Below are 19,424 nucleotides of genomic sequence, written 5' to 3'. Positions count from 1 at the left end.
GAAACAAATGATACTTTTTTAAAAAATTTAAATTAATTTCAATCGTCTTCATTTGTATCACTTCTTATTGTGATGTATGAATTTTCTAGAATTAAGTTGAGTTTGGTTCTCTGCTGATCCTTACACTGCTAAAAGTATGGATTTAAGCTTTATTAGCTAAAAATAGCACTTTGGTTTAGAAAATAAAACTCCAGAAAGTACATTGAAAAAAAGTGAAATTTTTATCAACCTTTGAGTAATTATATTAAATGAGTCATAGGCTGCAGTGGTTGGAAAAAGTGAACACTAAATGCTTTAAGTAACACTTACTTCTGAATGTCTTATCTCAGCAGCTGAGCACCTGTAGTCAAAAAAAAAAAAAAAAAAAAAAGACAAACTGTAGACTGTAGGAGTAGGTGACCCCCCTCCTTACCCTCCTCCTCCTCCTCCTCCTCCTCCTCCTTGCTTTCTTTCGGGGGGTTTGTTCTGGGCGGATCTTCGCTGCTCCTCTCCACTCCTGCTCTCACTCTCAGTATTTTAGCAGCACTATTTCTCTGGCTGCGCACGTGGAGAGAACTCTGGTGCGGCTGCGGTTCCACGCGCGCAAAGCTCCGCTTTATGACTACTTTTATCCTGTTATGTCTCGAGCCCAATGCTGTCATCTGCGGCACGTTTCATCCATTTTTGCAGAGCCCTTGCGCGGAAGAAGAAACATTTTGTAAACCAAAATACTTGCAGAGAATGACTCCCGCATAACCTCGGGTCCTGTTGTTGTCTACCCCCACCTTTCTCTCTTTTTCCCCTGTCCCGCGCTCTCCAAGTTGAGTCATTGCACATAAGTATGGTAGATAAAGGCCCCTTGTTGACTTCTGCCATTATTTTTTACCTGTCCATTGGGGCAGCAATTTTTCAAGTCCTGGAGGAACCCAATTGGAAGCTGGCTGCACAGAATTATAGTTCCCAGAAGGTTAAAATACTAAAGGACTATCCCTGTCTGACGGAAGATGATTTGGACAAAATTTTAGAGGTATGGTCACAAAAATATTAGTTCTCTGTCAGCTCTCCAACTCTTTTCTTTTTGAATTTCTGAAATGCTTAAGATGATTTCAAAGTGTTTACATGTTGTATTGCGCTGCAGTTTTCTGTGACTTGCAAGAAATGACACATGAGGGCTTAATGAGCATCAGCTGGTATGAGATGTTGTCAGGCCATGGCTCATCTTTGTGGGTCAACACACTTACTGCCTAGTTTACCAGCCTGAGGGCCTAAAGTTGTTACATAAACAAATTTAAGCAATTCCATGATATTATCTGATGTTATCTGTGGTGGGGTCCTTGTGTCCTCGCCTAATGATGATAAGTGTTTTATTACCTACTTCAATCACTTTTATGGTGTAAACCTGACAGTCAGTCTGTCTGGGGAAGCGATCTTGATTGTGGGTGTGGAGGGACAATCTGGAACTTCAGCCCCTAAAAATCTGTAGTACATGGTGTTCCATTGCCAATTTTTTTTTTTTGTCAAAATTGCAATTCTGCAACCAGTAGTAAAGTTGATGCCATTGACCTCTGTGGTGTTCACCGTCGGCACTGACTGAATGAACACAGAGTAAGTCAACACTCTTGTGATTTCACAGGTGTTCGCCTCATGACATGTTGTTTGTTCACTTCCTTGAAATGTCGGGGCTCTATGACCTCGATTCTTTCCATTTGTCTGAGATGTGTGAGTATGACAAGACAATATGATCTTATAGTGCCACGGGCTAATCCTCCACACCAAATAACTAGAGTGCAGAAAAGAAGACTTGATTTATGTGTTTGCACTGGAATATGCAATGTTCCATATCAGAGGAATCCTTTTCTTTTCTGCACTAACAACATTGACAGTGGTTTCGTTTTCTGTCAAGATGAGGATTTGAAGCATTATTGCAGCGCCAGATTTTCTTCCTTTTTTGCATTTGCAAGTATGACCAGAAACATGTCTCAACCTGTGCCCCTTTTTTGGGCCCACATCAGTATTAGGGAGATTTATTATCCCCCACCATCCCCCCTTCTGCTTCCTTCTGCTTCTCCTTTTTGTGTTTGGGGGACTAAAAGGGATATGCCCATGAAACCCTCCCCCCCCCCAAAACCCCCTTACATTCATGGCACCTCTCTAACAGCCAAATCCCTGAAATAGCCAAATGTGCTTCAGGAGTATTATGGTTGAGAAATTTTGGAAATCTAGGTTTTGGCTGTTGCTGCTGTTCCGCAGCTGAATGAGCGGTGATTTTGGTTTCACTTCTGGAGGCTGGTCAACTGAATATAAAAACAAACACCACATAATGCCAATGGTGAGCTTTCAAGACACTTTAGAAAGATTTATTTTTTTAAATCTCATGTTTGACATCTTAACTCTTTCTCCAGTTACAGTCTGTTGTGTTGTTCTGTTGTTATCATCAGATGTGTAGTCTACCAGTGTTTTTCCTCTGTTGGTGTTTGCCAAGACACCTGCTGCAGAGGCTCTGCAGTCAGTATATAAAAACGGATACACAGTACATAATAGTATATCACCCTTGAGTTCCCTTTTATCAACTTCATTTGTGTTAGGAACAAAGATTCTATTAGTTTTCCATGGTGGAAACTTTGCTCAACTTGTTAACAATTAAAATATATAAGCAGGCTTAATAAGAGAAAGCGACTCTTGTAAAAGTCAGTCCTCTCTGTTTTATTAACAAGGAGTTTACTATTAACTATAGGACGCTTGAAGTGGTCACAGTTTACAGATTGGATTTTATGGGCCGTCAATGTTGGCTCTTGAGAAGCTGTTATAAAAGTTCAGCGGGGGGGGGCTTGCTCCATACTCTCTCCTGCAAATAAGAAGTCAACATTCATAACATCCAGGTTGCAGCATGTTCTGTGTTTAGCATTAACTCAAGAAGATGCATCATAAAGTTTCTAGTACAGCACATACTACTATGTGCTATACTTGAATGCATGTATGTATATCTGTCAAGCCAAGTGTGCCATAATTTAGTTAGTTTTTGACTTTGGAACTTACCAATTAAACCCCACTACAGGCCCAAAAGTTTACATTTAGAAAATATTTATATGCATTTTAGAGAAAAAAAAAAGTCAAATTGTATCTTTACCATTGGAAAAGTTGCAAGTGCAAAGATTACGCTTCATCCATCCATCCATTTTCTTTACCGCTTATCCTCCAGAGGGTCACAGGGAAGCTGGAGCCAATCTCAGCTGACTTTGGGCGAGAGGCGGGGTACAACCTGGACAGGTCGCCAGTCAATCACAGGGCTAACATCTAGCATAGAGACAGACAACCATTCACCCTCACATTCACACCTATAGGAAATTTGGAGTCACCAGTTAACCTAACCTGCATGTTTTTGGTCTGTGGGAGGAAGCCGCAGTACCCAGAGAGAACCCACACAGAAGGGCCCCGGCCGGCCAGAGAGTTCAACAGTACTAACCACTGCACCACTGTGCCGCCCTGATTACGCTTCAGATAACGATTAATGTCTCTGAACCAATAAAACGATCAGAATCTTGCAGAAAGACCCTTTCAAATGAGACGTGTAACTTTTAATGTTATCAAATCTTCTGGCATGTCATTCTAAACCAATGTAATGCATATAAAGCAAAATGCCATGTAGTTTAAACATTAAATTACACCAGATAATAATAAATATAACCAGTTTACTTTATCAAATCATCTAAAAACCATGTTTTTCCATAACATATAATGCTATGTAGTATCTTGAGCTCACATACAGCAACACACATACCGCACATAGCATGAGATGTCATTAGACTTACAGAAAGTACTGTGTGTCAGTGACAAATTAATATATGGAGGAAAATATTCAAATCAAATTCTGTAAAGAAAGTCAATAGCCATGTGTTATAGTTTTCTCTTAAGGGAAAAACAGATGTTTATAATATTTGACAATCATTTTGCCTTTTTTCCCAGCCTAGAATATTAGGGTCAAGAGTTGCCTGTAATGAATCAACTGCAACTGGTAATGCAGACTCTAAAGCTTCCTTTTGAACATGTTGCTTTTTGACTTTTGACTTTGCAGGCAGCCTTTTTTTTTTTTTTTTTAATTTCTCTTTTTTGCATGACTGCAAAAATTGCTCGGGTTGTCCTGTTGCACATGACCTGAAGATCACGTTTGTGTAGCCAAATCAGAAGTTGCAAACTCTGCCAATGTGTTTATCAATACATTGCTGTCACATGCTGAAAGTGAAACATGGCCCCTGGTCAGAATGAAAAAGCAGATAAATGAAGTAGCACACTGTTTTCAGCGCTAGCTAACTTTGTCATGTGCCTAGGGTGCTGTCAAGGGGCCACTGGCTTGAAATAGCAATGTCTTTCTTCCCCTTTTTAAAAATTGTAAAAAGAATGAAATTACACTCAAGTCCTGGAAGGTGGCAATGGATCTGAATGTCATGAGTTTAGGTGTAGGCAATTAAAGAGACAGAAATGTCTTTATGGCCTTGGACGCCTAATTTATTTTTACTTCAGACCCAAGCACATTCTCAAGACAAATTGAGAGTGTCAGCATACCAATATACACTGTTCAGCAGGGTAGCTCTGATTAGCAATGAACCTGCAACAGGCTCAAATTAAACTTCAATTGAACTCTAAACTAGCACTCCGTCACCGATGTGCTAGAGTTTAATTTATGTAAATGTTAACTCATGCAAAGAAATAAAAGAATAAAGAAAAATACCATCTGGGGTGTTAATGAAGCAAGCCTCACTATCTCATGCAATATTAAGAGCCTAATTTAAAGCAGCCACACCACAAATCTGTTAATGGTATAATGCTCTGCTGAACAGATGTTAGAATCCTTTCACTGTCTGGGAATTTTAGCTTGCCCCTTTTAATGTCTTTATCAAATCCAGAAAAAGCAGTAAATTGGATATGGTGGCCTGTACGTTTGTCTTAATCAACATCAGATTCTTCTTTTATTTTGTAAAGATATGATTGGCTGATGCTTTGGGATAAATGGCACAAACTGCGTCCCACACCTCTTCAGATTTTCCATTTCTTGCAAAGTTTTCTCCCCCACGCTCTGTGGCAGATCTTTGATTGGTGCAGACAGTAAAATCTCAGTATTGTTTCTTGGATGCATTGTTTGCAAACCCAGGGGCGGATTTAATGATTTGAGGGCCTTAGGCAAACTCAGTCATGTGGCCTCCTTCATGCTTTATTGTCACCCGTTGCCTAACTGAGAATGTTGGTATTGGTGGTGGTAGAAGAAGTAGCCTACTCAAAACTTAAAATTATTAATACCACACTAAACATAGTTTGTTAAAAGTAAAAGTCCTGCATTCAAAAGTATACTCAGGTAAAAGTGCATAAGTATTATTAGCTCAATGTACTTACATTTACTTAATGTCTGTTCAAGTTGGAGCTCATTTTAACTGCTTTATACACTGCTGGATAGTTTAATCTATAATAAAGCATCATATTTGATCATATGTTGATTATATATTTTGTGTATAGAATCTTCATCTGTAAAGTAACCAGTAACAAGCTGTCAGATAAATGTATGTGACAAGTGGTTACTTTTCTACATATGTTGAAAATCAGTCCATGTATGAATTGATAAAATATGATGCAACATTATAGATTAAACTACCCAGCATTTGGCCTATATAACATTCTAATTAACATTCAAATGTTGCTTATATAGTAATGTAATTTGCAGCAACTCCTCTAGTGATGGAATAGTTCATTAAACTGTAGAGTGTGGAAGGGGGAGGTTGCACATTGACAAGGTATTTTTTTTATGTGTTTTGGTGGCCTTTTGTAAGTAATTTCGGGGGGACATTGAGTTAGAATAGCAACATTTTATGTTTCATATCTAAACATCATAATAAATCTATAGCAGTTTGGGGCCCCTTTTAGTTGGGGGCCCCTAGGCAGTGGCCTACTTTGTCTAATGGTAAGGTCCGCCCCTGTAAAACCCATCCAACTCCGATCAGGAGTCAATACATAATGATATGGAAGAGTGACTCCCAACAGCGTCAACATCTTCAGCTTCCTGTCCAAGAAGCAGGAAGGCTACAATGACTTGAGTGACTTCATTGTTTGTAATTCGGGTCAATCCTGCCCACAAGCAGCTGCTCCCTGTGCTCCTTGGCTGTGCTGTGTTCATACGCTCAAAGTGGAAAAATACCTAGGAACTGGAGTGGTATGCTGGACTGCCAGCTGTCCTGATAACAGTTGGAGTTTGTCATTGTGGCTTTTACTGTTCTTTGGTTATCAGAGTGTGGCAGTGGCAGGCTGCTAAGCCTGCAGTTTGGCAATATTTTCAGTTTTAGAAAAGTAAATGAATCCTTTACTCTGTGTGTGGGCCAGCCTCAATTTTGGTCATGGGATACGGTTTGGCTACTTTTTATGGCACCATACTGCAATATCAGTGTAAGTCAGCAAATCTCATGCCAAGATTTTTTCACAACTTTGTCTGCGGTGTAGTTTAAAAAAATAAACAGTGCAATCTTTCATTTTGGATATAAAGCTGCTAACAATAATCAGTTAGTCAATAATTATTGCTGTAATTATTTGTGTACATCCAATAGAACACTTTTAAAGATCTTGCAGAAATTTGAATGATTAATGCTGTTTGGCATTCTCCTTTACTCCATTGTTGTTTTTTGTTTACTTCAACTTGCAGATGACAGCATAGAATTAGTAGCATAAAATGTGTGTTTTTAAAGCCTTGGTGGCATTCTGTTGTGTCTATACCAGCTGTAGCCTAAAATGATACTGCTCTGGTGTAAGTGGTTTGGATTTTCATTGAGGGCAGTGATGAGTCAACTGCAAACAGCTCCATTGTTAAATATTAATAAAATGTTAACTTTTGCAAAGGCACATATATTGATCTTCTACTCCTCCTATAAAATGTACAAATGCAAGTCAGTGTTAAGTTCATCAGCAGATATTTTTCTCTCCTTATTCCATGCGCTGGGTGTGCGACTTGGCAAAATGCCATTTTGCTGAATATCATCTGGATAGATTTATAACCACAAAATTAATTTACCATGATTGCTGGAATATGTAATGTTTTTTTATTTTCCAGAACTAAATTCAGCATTTACAGAAGAGAAAATGTTTTTGTGTGTTTCCTGGAGTCTTGTTTATTTATTTCCCAAAACTGTACCGTGTTATGGACTAATTACCTTTTCTATAATATTCCATTTCATGCAGTCCATTTTTTTTTGTAAATTGTCTAGCAGAAGTACATCCATGTTGGTAGCCATGTTTTGAAAGTCAGTTCTCCAACAGTCAGGCTTGTGAAGAAGAAAAAAAAAAAAGGCAAACCAGTTTAACAACATCCTCTTGAGCTGGTTTGGTGTCAGTTTGGTACAAAGTGTCTATTTATCTTCCTCCCCTGGTGCATGTGCTTTTTTTCCTTGTTCTCAGGGTCATTTTTGACCTCGGGCGAACATGAGTTGACCTATGGCTGACCCTTTAACCTTTTAAGGACCTTGTGCATTGCAAAGCCTGTTCAGTCAGTGCATGGAGACCATCTTTTCACTGGTTGGTGCTTTGTGTACCCAGGAATAAAACTGTTTCTCCTTCCTAGCTTGAGTATGTGGTGGTCAATACAGTTAAATGGTAGCAACACAGGATGTTTAAAGACTTGCATTAACAAGTGAACATGTTGACCTCTAAAACCTTAGTTTCAAAGGTTATATTCCTTGTCCTCTATTTGGCTGACTCTCATGATTTAGCTTGCACTCTGCCCTCATTGTATTCCTGTGAATCAGCGTTTTCTATGTCTCAGACTTCAGCACATTTTATCTGGCAGACAGATTGAACATGTGCAAATCACCCTCATTAGGCTAGAAGAAGGTGCAGAGCTGAACACACATGCACATAGACCACAACACCTCAAACTGTTAAGCAGTCCTAGCTATTAAGGTGATCTTTCATATTTAATACTGACCACAACTGAGGAAGAGGGCTGGGGAATTTACCAAGTTGTCTGTCACATGAATTTTTGAGTACCTGCTTTTGCAGCTGTGTTTTTGCAAATGCCTTATCACTTTCCATTAGTGCAACCCACATTGTTTGTTGGTTGTCGCTCTGGAAACCTGCAGTACATGTGATGCTCTTAACCCTTTTTTCAATGGGCGGATTTGAGGGGAGAACACACATTTTCTGTACTTTATCCAGTTACCAAAGTAACCTGGTTTTGGTTACAGACTGTTGTGGTGTCTCTATTATTTTTCCCCCCCATTTGTTCAAACTTGTTTGGCATTACAGGTAAATTTTGTCTAATGTTCCTCATGTCAGTAGGTATATGCAATTGTTGGATATCAAGGTTCCTGTAATCAAGCTTAATCAGCATGAGCCATTTTAGCCTGAATATGGCTAATAACAAGGTCCCCCATGCATGTAAATGTAGCCAGTCATTACAGATGCTGTGGCCTGTCAGGAGTACTGGCAAATGTGAAAGTGCGTAAGCAGGACAGTCGTCCACTTGAGTGAGGTTTTGCCTCTTTAATTTCTAGTCATGGTTCGAACAAACTTGGTCATCACTGCTGTCATCTTAAAGCCCAATGGAGGCACTGTGTTGTTTCAGCAGACAAAAGAATAGCCTCCCCTTTTGCTGGTAATTACAGAGCAGAACTGTCACAAACCTGTTATTATTAAGGAACCAAGCATCTTCCAGTACTTAAGGGCTCAAGTGAATTTTGCCAACCCCTGCACATTTCCCCCTTCAAGCGCATTTTAAGAAAGAAGAACTTTGGTGGGGGGGAACGCATTGTCCCAGCACACATTGCCGGGTGTTTGCGAATACCCAAGAGGGGGAATTCAGTTTCTGTTGTGGCTGCCCAAGCACACATATGGTTGGAAATGATTGATTAAGCATTTTCTTTCTCCTCTGGATTTCAACACCAACGCTTCCTTGCAAGAGTGAGCTAATGCATCCCATGCTTAAGGTGCACAGAAAAACAAATATAGCCTGTAGATTAAGCACAAAATACCTTCTTTCCTGAACAATTCTTTGTGTTGTACACATTCAGTGCAAACATAAGAAAGAGCAACCACTGAAGAACCACCTGGTCCCTTTTAATCCATCCATCGTCATGCGATTATGAAATAGCTGTTTATGGATGCAGCACTTGCCTTCCTGTTTCCCTACCAAAGTAAGCAGTGGTTGGAACTATAAAGCCCTGGGGTTGAAGGCGATTCTCTTGGGTGCCTGAGTGTCGTTTCAGCTCATCAGTAGAACTGGAGATACCATCAACATATCACAGGAAGGATGCCGTAGAAGAAATGGAGCTTACACATGACAAACTTCCTGTCGTGCTTCTGCTCAGCCAGATTGGACTCTTTTATAACTGTTGAACTGATATCATCAATTTGTTTAGCATTCATTCAATTCTATATTAATTTCTCTTTAAGGTGAATTCCAGCCTGTGCTCAGTTGTGTTCTTCAATCTTCTTTGTCTTCAGGTTGTGTCTGAGGCTGCCGGCCAGGGGGTCACCATAACTGGCAGCAAGACCTTCAACAACTGGAACTGGCCAAATGCTGTTATCTTCGCCGCCACTGTTATCACTACTATCGGTAAGTACTTTGAGGAGGTTTAGCAGTGGCAGATCTAGTTCTGATGGGAAAATATGCAGTTTTTTGAGATTTTTTTTTATTTATTTTTTTTAGATGTCAGTCTTTTCTCTGAATGTTTAAGGGAGAGTGTTGTTAACTATGTTAGAACTGGGCTGTCAGGTAGACTTTTCATAAACAGTTTGAACTCTGTTTCACTGGGATAAACTTTTATGAAGTCAACTGTTTTGCTGCTCTTTTGAAGTGTGAGTAATTAAAATAGGGTTTTTATTTGCTAAACCTTTCACGAGCCTTTTCAAGTCTCTCAGAGTTAGTCTTGCTAATTTATTTAGTTGCCTAATAAGGTAGGTTTGGCGCATTAAATGGTTGTTTCAGCTATTCATTTAACCCACCACTCTGTTTTCACTTTTAAAGGATATGGGAACATTGCCCCTAAAACGTCAGCAGGCCGTGTATTTTGCATCTTCTATGGTCTGTTTGGAGTGCCTTTGTGTCTTACCTGGATCAGTGAACTAGGAAAGTTCTTTGGTGGCAGAGCCAAGCACCTGGGCCAGTATCTAACCAAGAAAGGATTTTCACTGGTAAGATGATATGGGCTTTTTTCCATGTCTGGGAAAAGCATTTGCATCTCTCTGTAGTATTACAAAACCCCTCACCTGAAGTAATGTTTTTTTTTTTTTTTCTTTTCCAGAGAAAGGCTCAATTTACCTGCACAGCTATTTTTCTTCTCTGGGGTGTGCTGGTCCATTTAGTCCTTCCACCTTTTGTATTTATGTCCCAAGAGGGTTGGACATATATTGAAGGCTTATACTTCTCATTTGTCACCTTGACTACAATTGGTTTTGGGGACTTGGTTGCAGGTAAGCTTGGAAACAAATACTCTTATTTTATGTGGCCAGACAACCTGTAGTTAAAGCATAAATACCCGTTTACATTATACGCATCACATTTCTGAGACAGTTGAGCAATAACATACAATGCAAAGTACATAACAGGAGGACTATGGTTCATCTTTTTGTTGTCAAATCATGTGGGTCGGAAGTTCTGGTCTGGTTTAATCATACTGTTATCCTTTTATTTGTCCTCGCAGGTGTGGAGCCAAATAAAGAATACCCCACTCTGTACCGTTACTTTGTGGAAGTGTGGATTTATCTGGGGTTGGCCTGGCTTTCTTTGTTCTTCAACTGGAAAGTGCGTATGGTGATCGAAGCCCACAAGGCACTGAAGAAACGCCGCAAGCTGCGCAAACTATCTCTGGATGAGCTACGGCATTACAAAGAGTCTCACAAGGCTTCCCTTCGTTTGCCCCCCACTCCCAACGATGTCAACATCTTTAGCTTCCTGTCCAAGAAGCAGGAAGGCTACAATGACTTGATAAAGCAGATTGGCACAAAAAAAGACGGCAGAAACAATGGCAGCTCTGGCAATACAGTCAGTAAATCCAAAGAGGTGGGTCGTTCCAAGAGTTGCAATGATGCTCCCATCTTTAACGGCCACACCATCCTCAGTCTGGACCGCTCACCACGCCAAAAGAGACGCTATAGTTTCAGTGACCGCGTCACTGTTGCATTTTCAAAGTCAAAGAACTACCTCCTGGGCACAGACAATGGCTTGCTGCTAACAGAGGACCATGTAGAGGGAGACCTAGAACTTGACCAGGACCAAATGTATGAGAACCAGCTTGACAAGGATGTCGACCTAGAGAACGGAGGAGTGGGAGAATGTGGAGGAGGTGGTCGAAGGACATGGGACTCCAAAGATTACCATTCCCTAACATTCCAAAATGCAAATATTACTTTCATTGATGAGGAGAACTTTCTTAGCAATAACCTAGAGGAAGAGGATGATGATGACGACGACGACGATGATGATTCTAAAGCAAAACTATCTATCACTACATGTGATGAAAACATTGAAACCAACTCCAAGGAGGAGCAAAGCTCTGAATCTGAAGGGTCTGTGTTCACCAGTGACGGTTCAGAACACAACCACTCTTATGAGAAACTTGTAGAGGAGTACGCTAAGGAAGAGAATACAGAATCTTGAGATAACAGGGTTTTGAACTGTGTAGTCAACACACATTGATCTACTGTTGTTGACTGTGTTATTATTGAAGTATAAGTATTCTAATGTGAACCATTTTAAAGGATATCAGAAGTCCCATTGCACTGTTGGGGGTCTGATGATGAAAGACTGCAAAGCCAAGATCAAATATTAAATGACTGTTCTGTTCTTAGTGGAGAAATGAAAAGCCACATAATTTTGGCAATTTTGCAATTTTAAGAGCTGAGCTTCCTATAAACTCTTGGAACAAATGATCTAGATCTTGATGAATATGGAGTATTTAACATCTGCTCTATTTATGCCTTTTATACAGTTTTAGAAATTATATGCATTCGTTGTAATATGCCCAAACCAATAACTATCTTCCTTGAGTGCTTGTTTTCCACTCATAGGCTGATAAGAAATTATATGTGAAAATGACTTTGATTTCACATTGTTTCTTCTATACATATTCACCATATTGGTGTTTTTATAATATTTATTAAAATGAAGGACATGGTAGCTTTTTATTCAATGGCTACATGGGTTTATATGTCTCCCATTGCACAATTCCACCAACTGAGGACAGTTCAAAGTCCATTCCAGTGCAGATTGTCTTTTAAAACCTGAGCCAAACATTGTCTTTAAAGAAAATGAAGGGGGTTTAGAGACAATTCTCCCTCTTTTTTCTTTTGGTATTTCAATTTTTTCTTTTGTGAAGTCCTTGATAACTTGTTGTGTCTGAGATTGCTGTTTGTTTTGACTGTAAGCAATAGAATTGTGACTGCACTAGAGGTCATCAGTGATGCATAGGCGACATTTGGAGACCCACAACTAACTGAAAGGAAACTTGGAAAGAAAGTCATTTACTTTTATAAACAGAGAAGCATTTATGGCAAAATATGAATATCCAGCCAAGGAGAAATTCAAAACGGAGATATTTTGTCCTTTTTTGTATAACTCTGTTCCCAGTCTTTTTGACTGCTTTGAAAAAAAAAAAAAATCTGCTTTGCAATGATCCTCCCACTGTGACATAGACACCTCTCAGTATACACTCAAACTGGTTTTGTGAACACATACTTTATTGTTGTGTTTTGCTGCTGACAGCATGTCAACTGTCAACCTCTGGCTTTTTGGCCCTCTACCATGGCAATGCATAATGGGAACAAAACTTTCATAGCAACAATATTCTCACTTTTTGTCTCTTTTAGCACCCTTTAACTTCATTGTATTTGCCATGTAAATATTGGCTCAAAGCCCACCAGTAGCCACAAACACAGCTCTGCTCAGGACATGGCCTTGCTACTCGTGTTTGCCTTTGGGGGCTTGCACTGGCATGAATGACTGAAGTACCGCTTATGACAGCCAGCCAAGGTTAACATGCAACAGATCAATGCTCTTTTGACGTATGCTCCCGTCATGAGACAAGAGACTTTCAGTTCTTGTATGGCATTTTCCTCCTGGTTGCATGTCAGAACGAAACTGTAAACTGGAGGGAATTAAATTTCATGTCCATTGCTTTTAACAGTCTTATTTTGACAAATCCCTGCTCAGCCACTGCCTTTTGCACATGTTAACTTGCACACAAAAACTTGAAACAGTGTTACTTTGAATAGTAAAATGGCAGTGATTGCAGTGTCATGCATGACATGAATTTCAAACCAGTCTCTGAATTTAAGCCAAATTCAGTTCAAGTTAAACATACTGTAAATATAGTCTCCATATTTGTAGTTTTTTGTGAACATATGGACCAAACCATCCTAACTCTGCCTTATAGATGACTGCTAGTAAGTAAAAATGCCTTAAATCCACTGCAAAGCAGAGGATATTCAGTACGTATTGTACAATATAACATCTGTTGAATGTACTTTGCAATGACTCACTGAAAAGGTGACATTTTTTCACACTGGGTGTTTTTATTTTTCTCTCTTTTTTTTTGTATTTTGTCACAAAGCCACCTGTTGTATGTATATTCCTCTCTGTCATTTTCACTGGTTTCCCTGGATGTGTTAGTGCAGCATTATTATGCAGCCATGGTACTTGGTCTAGACTGAATTTCAAGCATGTCTCTAGATTATTAACTAAGAGCAGGTTAGGTTGCTTTAACCCATTGTCCCACAGTTTCCTTTTAATGTTGCTCCATTGTATAAAACTCCAGTATGGTTATGTTTTAGTTGTCTTTTTTATGATTAAATTATTCATGTTTGTAAAAGTTTGTATATGAATTCCAAACAACTGTATATTTCATGTAAAATAAACATTTAATAAAAGTGTTTTGCAATCATTGCATTATATTAACGCATTTTTAGTCTTTTTTTTTCTTTTGTTTTACAGAGGCTGTATATCATCTTCAGAGTACTGTAGCTTGTGGTTTTTCTTGCTTTGCTATATTGCCAATTTTTTGCAGTTGATTTTCTTGAGCATGTTTGGAAGGGAACAAGTTCCACAGGCTATAACATTCCTCAGAATGACCATTTATCCAGTCATGTCTCGTTAATGGACTGGCATTCATGAGGCACTTTTATCCAAAGAGCTTTAAAGTTTGCCTCTTGTTCACCCATTCATACAGGGAGACATGGATTGAACCACCAATGATTAATGAACAACCTGCTCTACAGCCACCCTAAATCTGAAGTGATATGTAAAAAGTAAAAACTACATCACCAGAGACTGCATTTATTCACTTTATTTGGATATATAATGTTTTGTTTTTTAATTTGCACAAGTTAGACATTTCTGTCAAATGTTAAGCTTATATTTTCAGATTGCACAGACATCGCAGATACAGTATTTTGCTTAGAGTAACATCATTCAAAATTTAATTGTAATGCAGGGCACCCCTATGAAAACAGCTGTTACTCAATAAGATAGTCTGCTTATAGATGTGTGCCGTTTTTCTGTAGACATCATCTGAAGCTGTAGTCCTCATTGAGTGTCAGCATTTCATGTGCAAAATTTGTATTGCATATTAACTTTTTTTTAATCATACTGACACCTGGTATTGCTCACTATGCACACACACTTCAAGGTCGTGCTGTCAGACAAGTGAACCACACTGCAAAAGGAGCAAAATGCTGATATGCAAACCTAGTCATAATAACAACGCTGAAAAACCAAAAAAAGATTGATAATTTGTACACAGAGTGAATTACACATCATATGTGCTTGTTTGAAAGTTACCTCAACAGTTTATATGATCGGTTAATGATTGGAATGTGGGTGAATTTTAATACGCGTGGAGCCAATGGAGCCAGGCTGTTGACATTTCCTGATCTGCCAAAAAAAACACGAGATTAGCGTGTGCAAAACAGTCAGTTGTTGTTGGCACGGGCTAATAATGAACACCACTGCCTGAAAGGATTCAGCAGAATAACTTTCCTGGTTCCACCCTGAGTGAAGAATTCATTTCAGAGACTTGTCCATACTTAACTTTTTACCTGCATTTAGAGAAATATGAAATTAGATTCCGACACATTGATATTTCTATTACTTTGTGAAATACCAATGTGATGTTATTGCCCTTCAGTCTGATGGCATGTGAAACACTGATGTACAGTTTCTGCAATGGAAGCGTATGTCTTTGCAATTCCGCCATCAATGTTTCACTAGAATGGGTGGTGTTAAAGAACCTTCGCCCTCATAAATGTTCACTGGTGAGGCCTTAACTGATGATGGTTACTGAACCAAACTAAAGAAAGGGCTCACTTTGAAAATGTGCTGAAGCTGGTGGAAAACTGAATGTCTCCTGTTACTGTGGGATTCCAGGCACAACATAAATCAACCCTCTTTTATGTCTTCAAGTTCCTCACTCCCAAGTTTGATCCAGCAAGTGAATTACAATGGAAACTGAAACCATTGTTATTTACCATTTAACTGGAAATGCCAATGTGAAATTATTATGAAAACTTTAGCGATCAGATGGGGACAAATTATCCACATGAAGTCTGGCCCCCACATACATGATGTTGACAGATTGCAAAAGGTGAGGATAACTACATGTACTGCCCCTTTTCAGGGACTTATTAGAAAGCTTTATTTCATGATTCATAAATATTTCATTTGACCACTAGCAAAATTATATTCCTTTGAAAGTTTTAATGACCTGCAAAATGTGTCTGAAATAACATCTAAATGTGCAGCCACAGAAAGTTGGTCAAGTCACAGCTTTGTGACATTGTGACCTTTGAGTCATAGAGTGCCAGCTCTGTAAGGCACATTTCACATTATGTTTGTTTTGCAAGGATTAAATCCATGACTAGCAAGAGGAGCAAGCCATACACTACATGTCAAACATCACAGTGCAAGTGTGGACATGGGGGAATATGAAGCTAGTCTCATTTTCAAAAAGACATTACAGTGTGAATGCCCTCAGCATTGAAATAATTGCAATTTGAGAGATGCCTCAGGACAGTGAAAATTGGCATTTGGTCTTTGACTAGTCTCAGTTATTCTCTGTTATGGGAATCAAAGGGATGATTCAGAGCCAATGTTGTCTGTTAGTCAGCTCAAAAAGGGAGCTACAGTATAGATACTTGTTTCTTGGTTGTGTATGCCTTCATGCTCATTTTGCAATGACCACAGGTAAAGAAGGATCATAGTGTCTCGTGTCTTCAGTTTCACAGCACTTAGACTTCACACATTTTACCACAAGGTCAGCAGTGATGATTTTGTATGGTTGGAGAATTTTAAGACAGAGATTCAATGAGGATCAGAGATCGGGAGATGTTTGTTCTACTGAGATAATATAGCCTCCTTCCAGTTTGTTGACTTCTACCCTACTGATAGGATCTGGAAGCTTGCACCAAAACCACACTATGAGCTGAAGCAGAAACATAAACTGGCTGCATGTTGTTATTGGACACCTAGAGACTTCCACTGCAATGCTCAGAGAACAGTTTTTATTTCTCATAAAAGAGTTAACACATGACTGTTTGACCTTTGGATCTACTTGGATTTACTGTCTTAACTGTCTTAAAGCTATTCATAAGGTTATATAGAACTAGGTTTCATACATTATCAACTTAAAACATTCACATCTGGATATGCTGACTGCAACATATAAAAATCAAATTTCTATAAGAGACATAAATAAAAGTTGGTCATACACAGAAGTAGGAATTTTTGCACTCAAGGTTTTCAGTTTCAAAGACATCATGAAGCTAAGTTCAGTGATGTTCCCTAGAGACCATGATTTAGTATTATGGTATGCAGTTAGTGCATCCTATCCAGCTGGACTTTTAATTTTCAACTATTTGTATGAAATTGTAGGATGAATCGACAACATTTACATGTAAGAATACTAAAAGACTATGACATCCACTAGATGTTAAAAGCCAAGTGGAAAATGAACCCTTGGTGTGATGAGCTGCTGAAATTTTACACAGATATGTTGAATGACATAGCACAGCCGGCCACCATGGGCCAAAGCTAACACATTATCTTGCCATTTGATGCAAGAAGAGTCAAAAATATCTTTGACGTTTTTAAAAAATATTTTGTTTATATGATGCAGGACTTATCCCACCCAAACCTCTAATCTCTTCCTTCTGTAAGTTTAATAGAAGAAGCCTAATATTGAAATCCTAGAGACCTGTAGGGTTTATAGACTGCATGGGTTTGTGTCTGTGTACTATTCATTTCGAGAGTCAGATTATGCAAGAAGTCCTGAAACCAGCCTCGGTCTTTCACACTGCAGTACTTCCTTCAAAGTTTGTGTTTCCCAGATGTAGAGTGTGCTTGTGAAGAGATTACAGCAAGGTAGCGTTCAAGACTGGTTGGCAAACACACTTAAAATCCGACCAGATTGTTCTAACACAGGTCACCATTCTTTACCAAATTCCCTGATGTAATGTTACATAAAAGGCACATTCTTTTCATCTCTTCTTCTTCTTCTTTTCTTCTGTCTGATCATTTCAAATATACTAGAATTTTTAGTGGTATTATATGACGTTGTCCATCATGCAGTCACTTACTAAAGTGGCTATCAAGAAGAGTATCTTCGTATGAAAACCTGTAACACAAAACAATCCTCAAAGCGCTCAAGGTCTTTTAACAGTGACTAACACTCAGAGTGTATGAATAAATCAATGCCATCCCCCTTCGTGCATCAACAACACCTCCATCCTGGGACATAGTGATGCCAGCTCACTTCCTTGTCAACAAAGGAAGAGGGGGAACCAGATGGAGAGTTGTTTCTGTGGCCTGTAAAACACCCGACGCAACAACCGCTCAATACGCAAAGGCCCAGGACGGGGAAATGTGACTGAGACGGGCCCAAGGACCTCACTGACACCCAATTATTTCCTGAGTTTCTGTGTCCGGCCTTCCGGACCGGAAACTTTTGGGCACCCCCCAGAGGTGTGTTGCACTGTACTGTGTATTCATGTGTGTGCATGCGTGTGTGTGGGGCGAGGTGGGATTGTTAGTGACGATGCGGGAAGTACATTGGCAAAATGCCCATTGCTTTTTAAAGAGCATGTAGGAAAGGATGGGGAAGAAATACACTGGGCAGAGTTGAACAATGCCAGCTGGTTGTATTGACCAAGGGTATTATGTTCACAGAGGAAAGAAAGTAGTAACCTTGACCTTTGACCTCACAAGACCCCACCAATATAATAAGAATCACAAAATACTTGGGAGCATTTGCACTGAATATTTTGTGTCATAAAGAAATGGACTGTAATGTATCACTTGTGTAGGGCAACATACTTTTTTTTTAATGTAGCCAGTTAGCCAGTAAGTAAAATCATGTACATTTCTTTGTCTGTTTTGTTGAGTAGTGGTGTATATTTTAGTTTTTGCTGAGGATAACTGGTGTTACACCCAGATATTTCCAGCACCTACAGTACCATAGGATAGAGTTTTCAGCCACTGTGTCTAAAACACTAGTGGTTTTGATGTTAGTCTGTAGAATTACAAAGCACTGGCCTTTTTGCTGAAGCTGCTATTTTCCGTTGATGTTCAACAGTCATAGAATGAGAGCATTGAAGAGAAGGATGAGCTACCAATTTCTCACAGACAGTAAAGACCAGAAAAGCAACCATGAGACTCATAACACTCTTATGAGCAAAGTGAAGGAGAAACACACTCTAGTAATGTATTGACATATCTGACTTGCTATACACGGTGTAATTGTGTAATGAGTGCATGAAATTAATTAGCTCAGTTGTTATTAAAAAAAAATGTCATCCTAACATTAACCTACTGCCCTCATATAGTATGATGTAGCTTGTCATATAGCAACACACAAGTATTGCATTTAATCAAGTATTTTTAAAGGACCAATGAGTAGAATTTAGTGGCATCTAGCGGAACAGACTTGGTAGAAATGATATATAACTCATGTGTTTGTTTTAATTACTGTATAATCACCTGAAAATAAGAATCATTGTGTTTTTCTTACCTTAGAATGAGCCCTTTATATGTACATAGGGAGCGGGTCCTCTTCCACAGAGGCCACCATGCTGCAGCAAGACAGCAACTAGAATATATGAATGCACCTTGTATATCAGTGACATTGGGTTTAGCTGCCTTACCAGCATGGTTTTCCACAGACCACTGTATGCATAATTGAAGAACAATGCACAATCTACAATTAAAAATATATACCATAATGATTGATGTTATGAGTACAGCACTCTAAAGTCGAGCATTGGAAAAAAAGCATGGCTGAAGAGGAGTCACCACTGGCCACTCAAACATACATCTACCGCCCTCTGCTGAACAAACCATAACCACACACTTCTGCAAATACCAGTAAATTATACTGTAAATTATACTTTCAATTATACAGTCAATCGTACAGTAAATTATACTTTAAATT

At 39.0% G+C, this 19,424-nt stretch overlaps 1 protein-coding gene across 1 annotated transcript; it reads left to right on the top strand.

The window, feature by feature from the left end:
- The first annotated feature begins 454 nt into the window (after positions 1 to 454).
- kcnk5a (potassium channel, subfamily K, member 5a) lies at positions 455 to 13,896 on the top strand. The gene is made up of 5 exons (XM_044375846.1): positions 455 to 1,006; positions 9,451 to 9,562; positions 9,974 to 10,140; positions 10,251 to 10,419; positions 10,650 to 13,896. Exons 1-5 carry the CDS (start codon positions 821 to 823, stop codon positions 11,603 to 11,605), a joined length of 1,590 nt encoding a protein of 529 aa, XP_044231781.1. The 5' UTR covers positions 455 to 820; the 3' UTR covers positions 11,606 to 13,896.
- Positions 13,897 to 19,424: the final 5,528 nt, after the last annotated feature.

This window comes from Thunnus albacares, chromosome 15, assembly GCF_914725855.1.
Source record: "Thunnus albacares chromosome 15, fThuAlb1.1, whole genome shotgun sequence".
In the NCBI taxonomy this organism is placed as follows: Eukaryota; Metazoa; Chordata; class Actinopteri; order Scombriformes; family Scombridae; genus Thunnus; species Thunnus albacares.
This window is presented reverse-complemented; position numbering and strand designations above follow the sequence as displayed.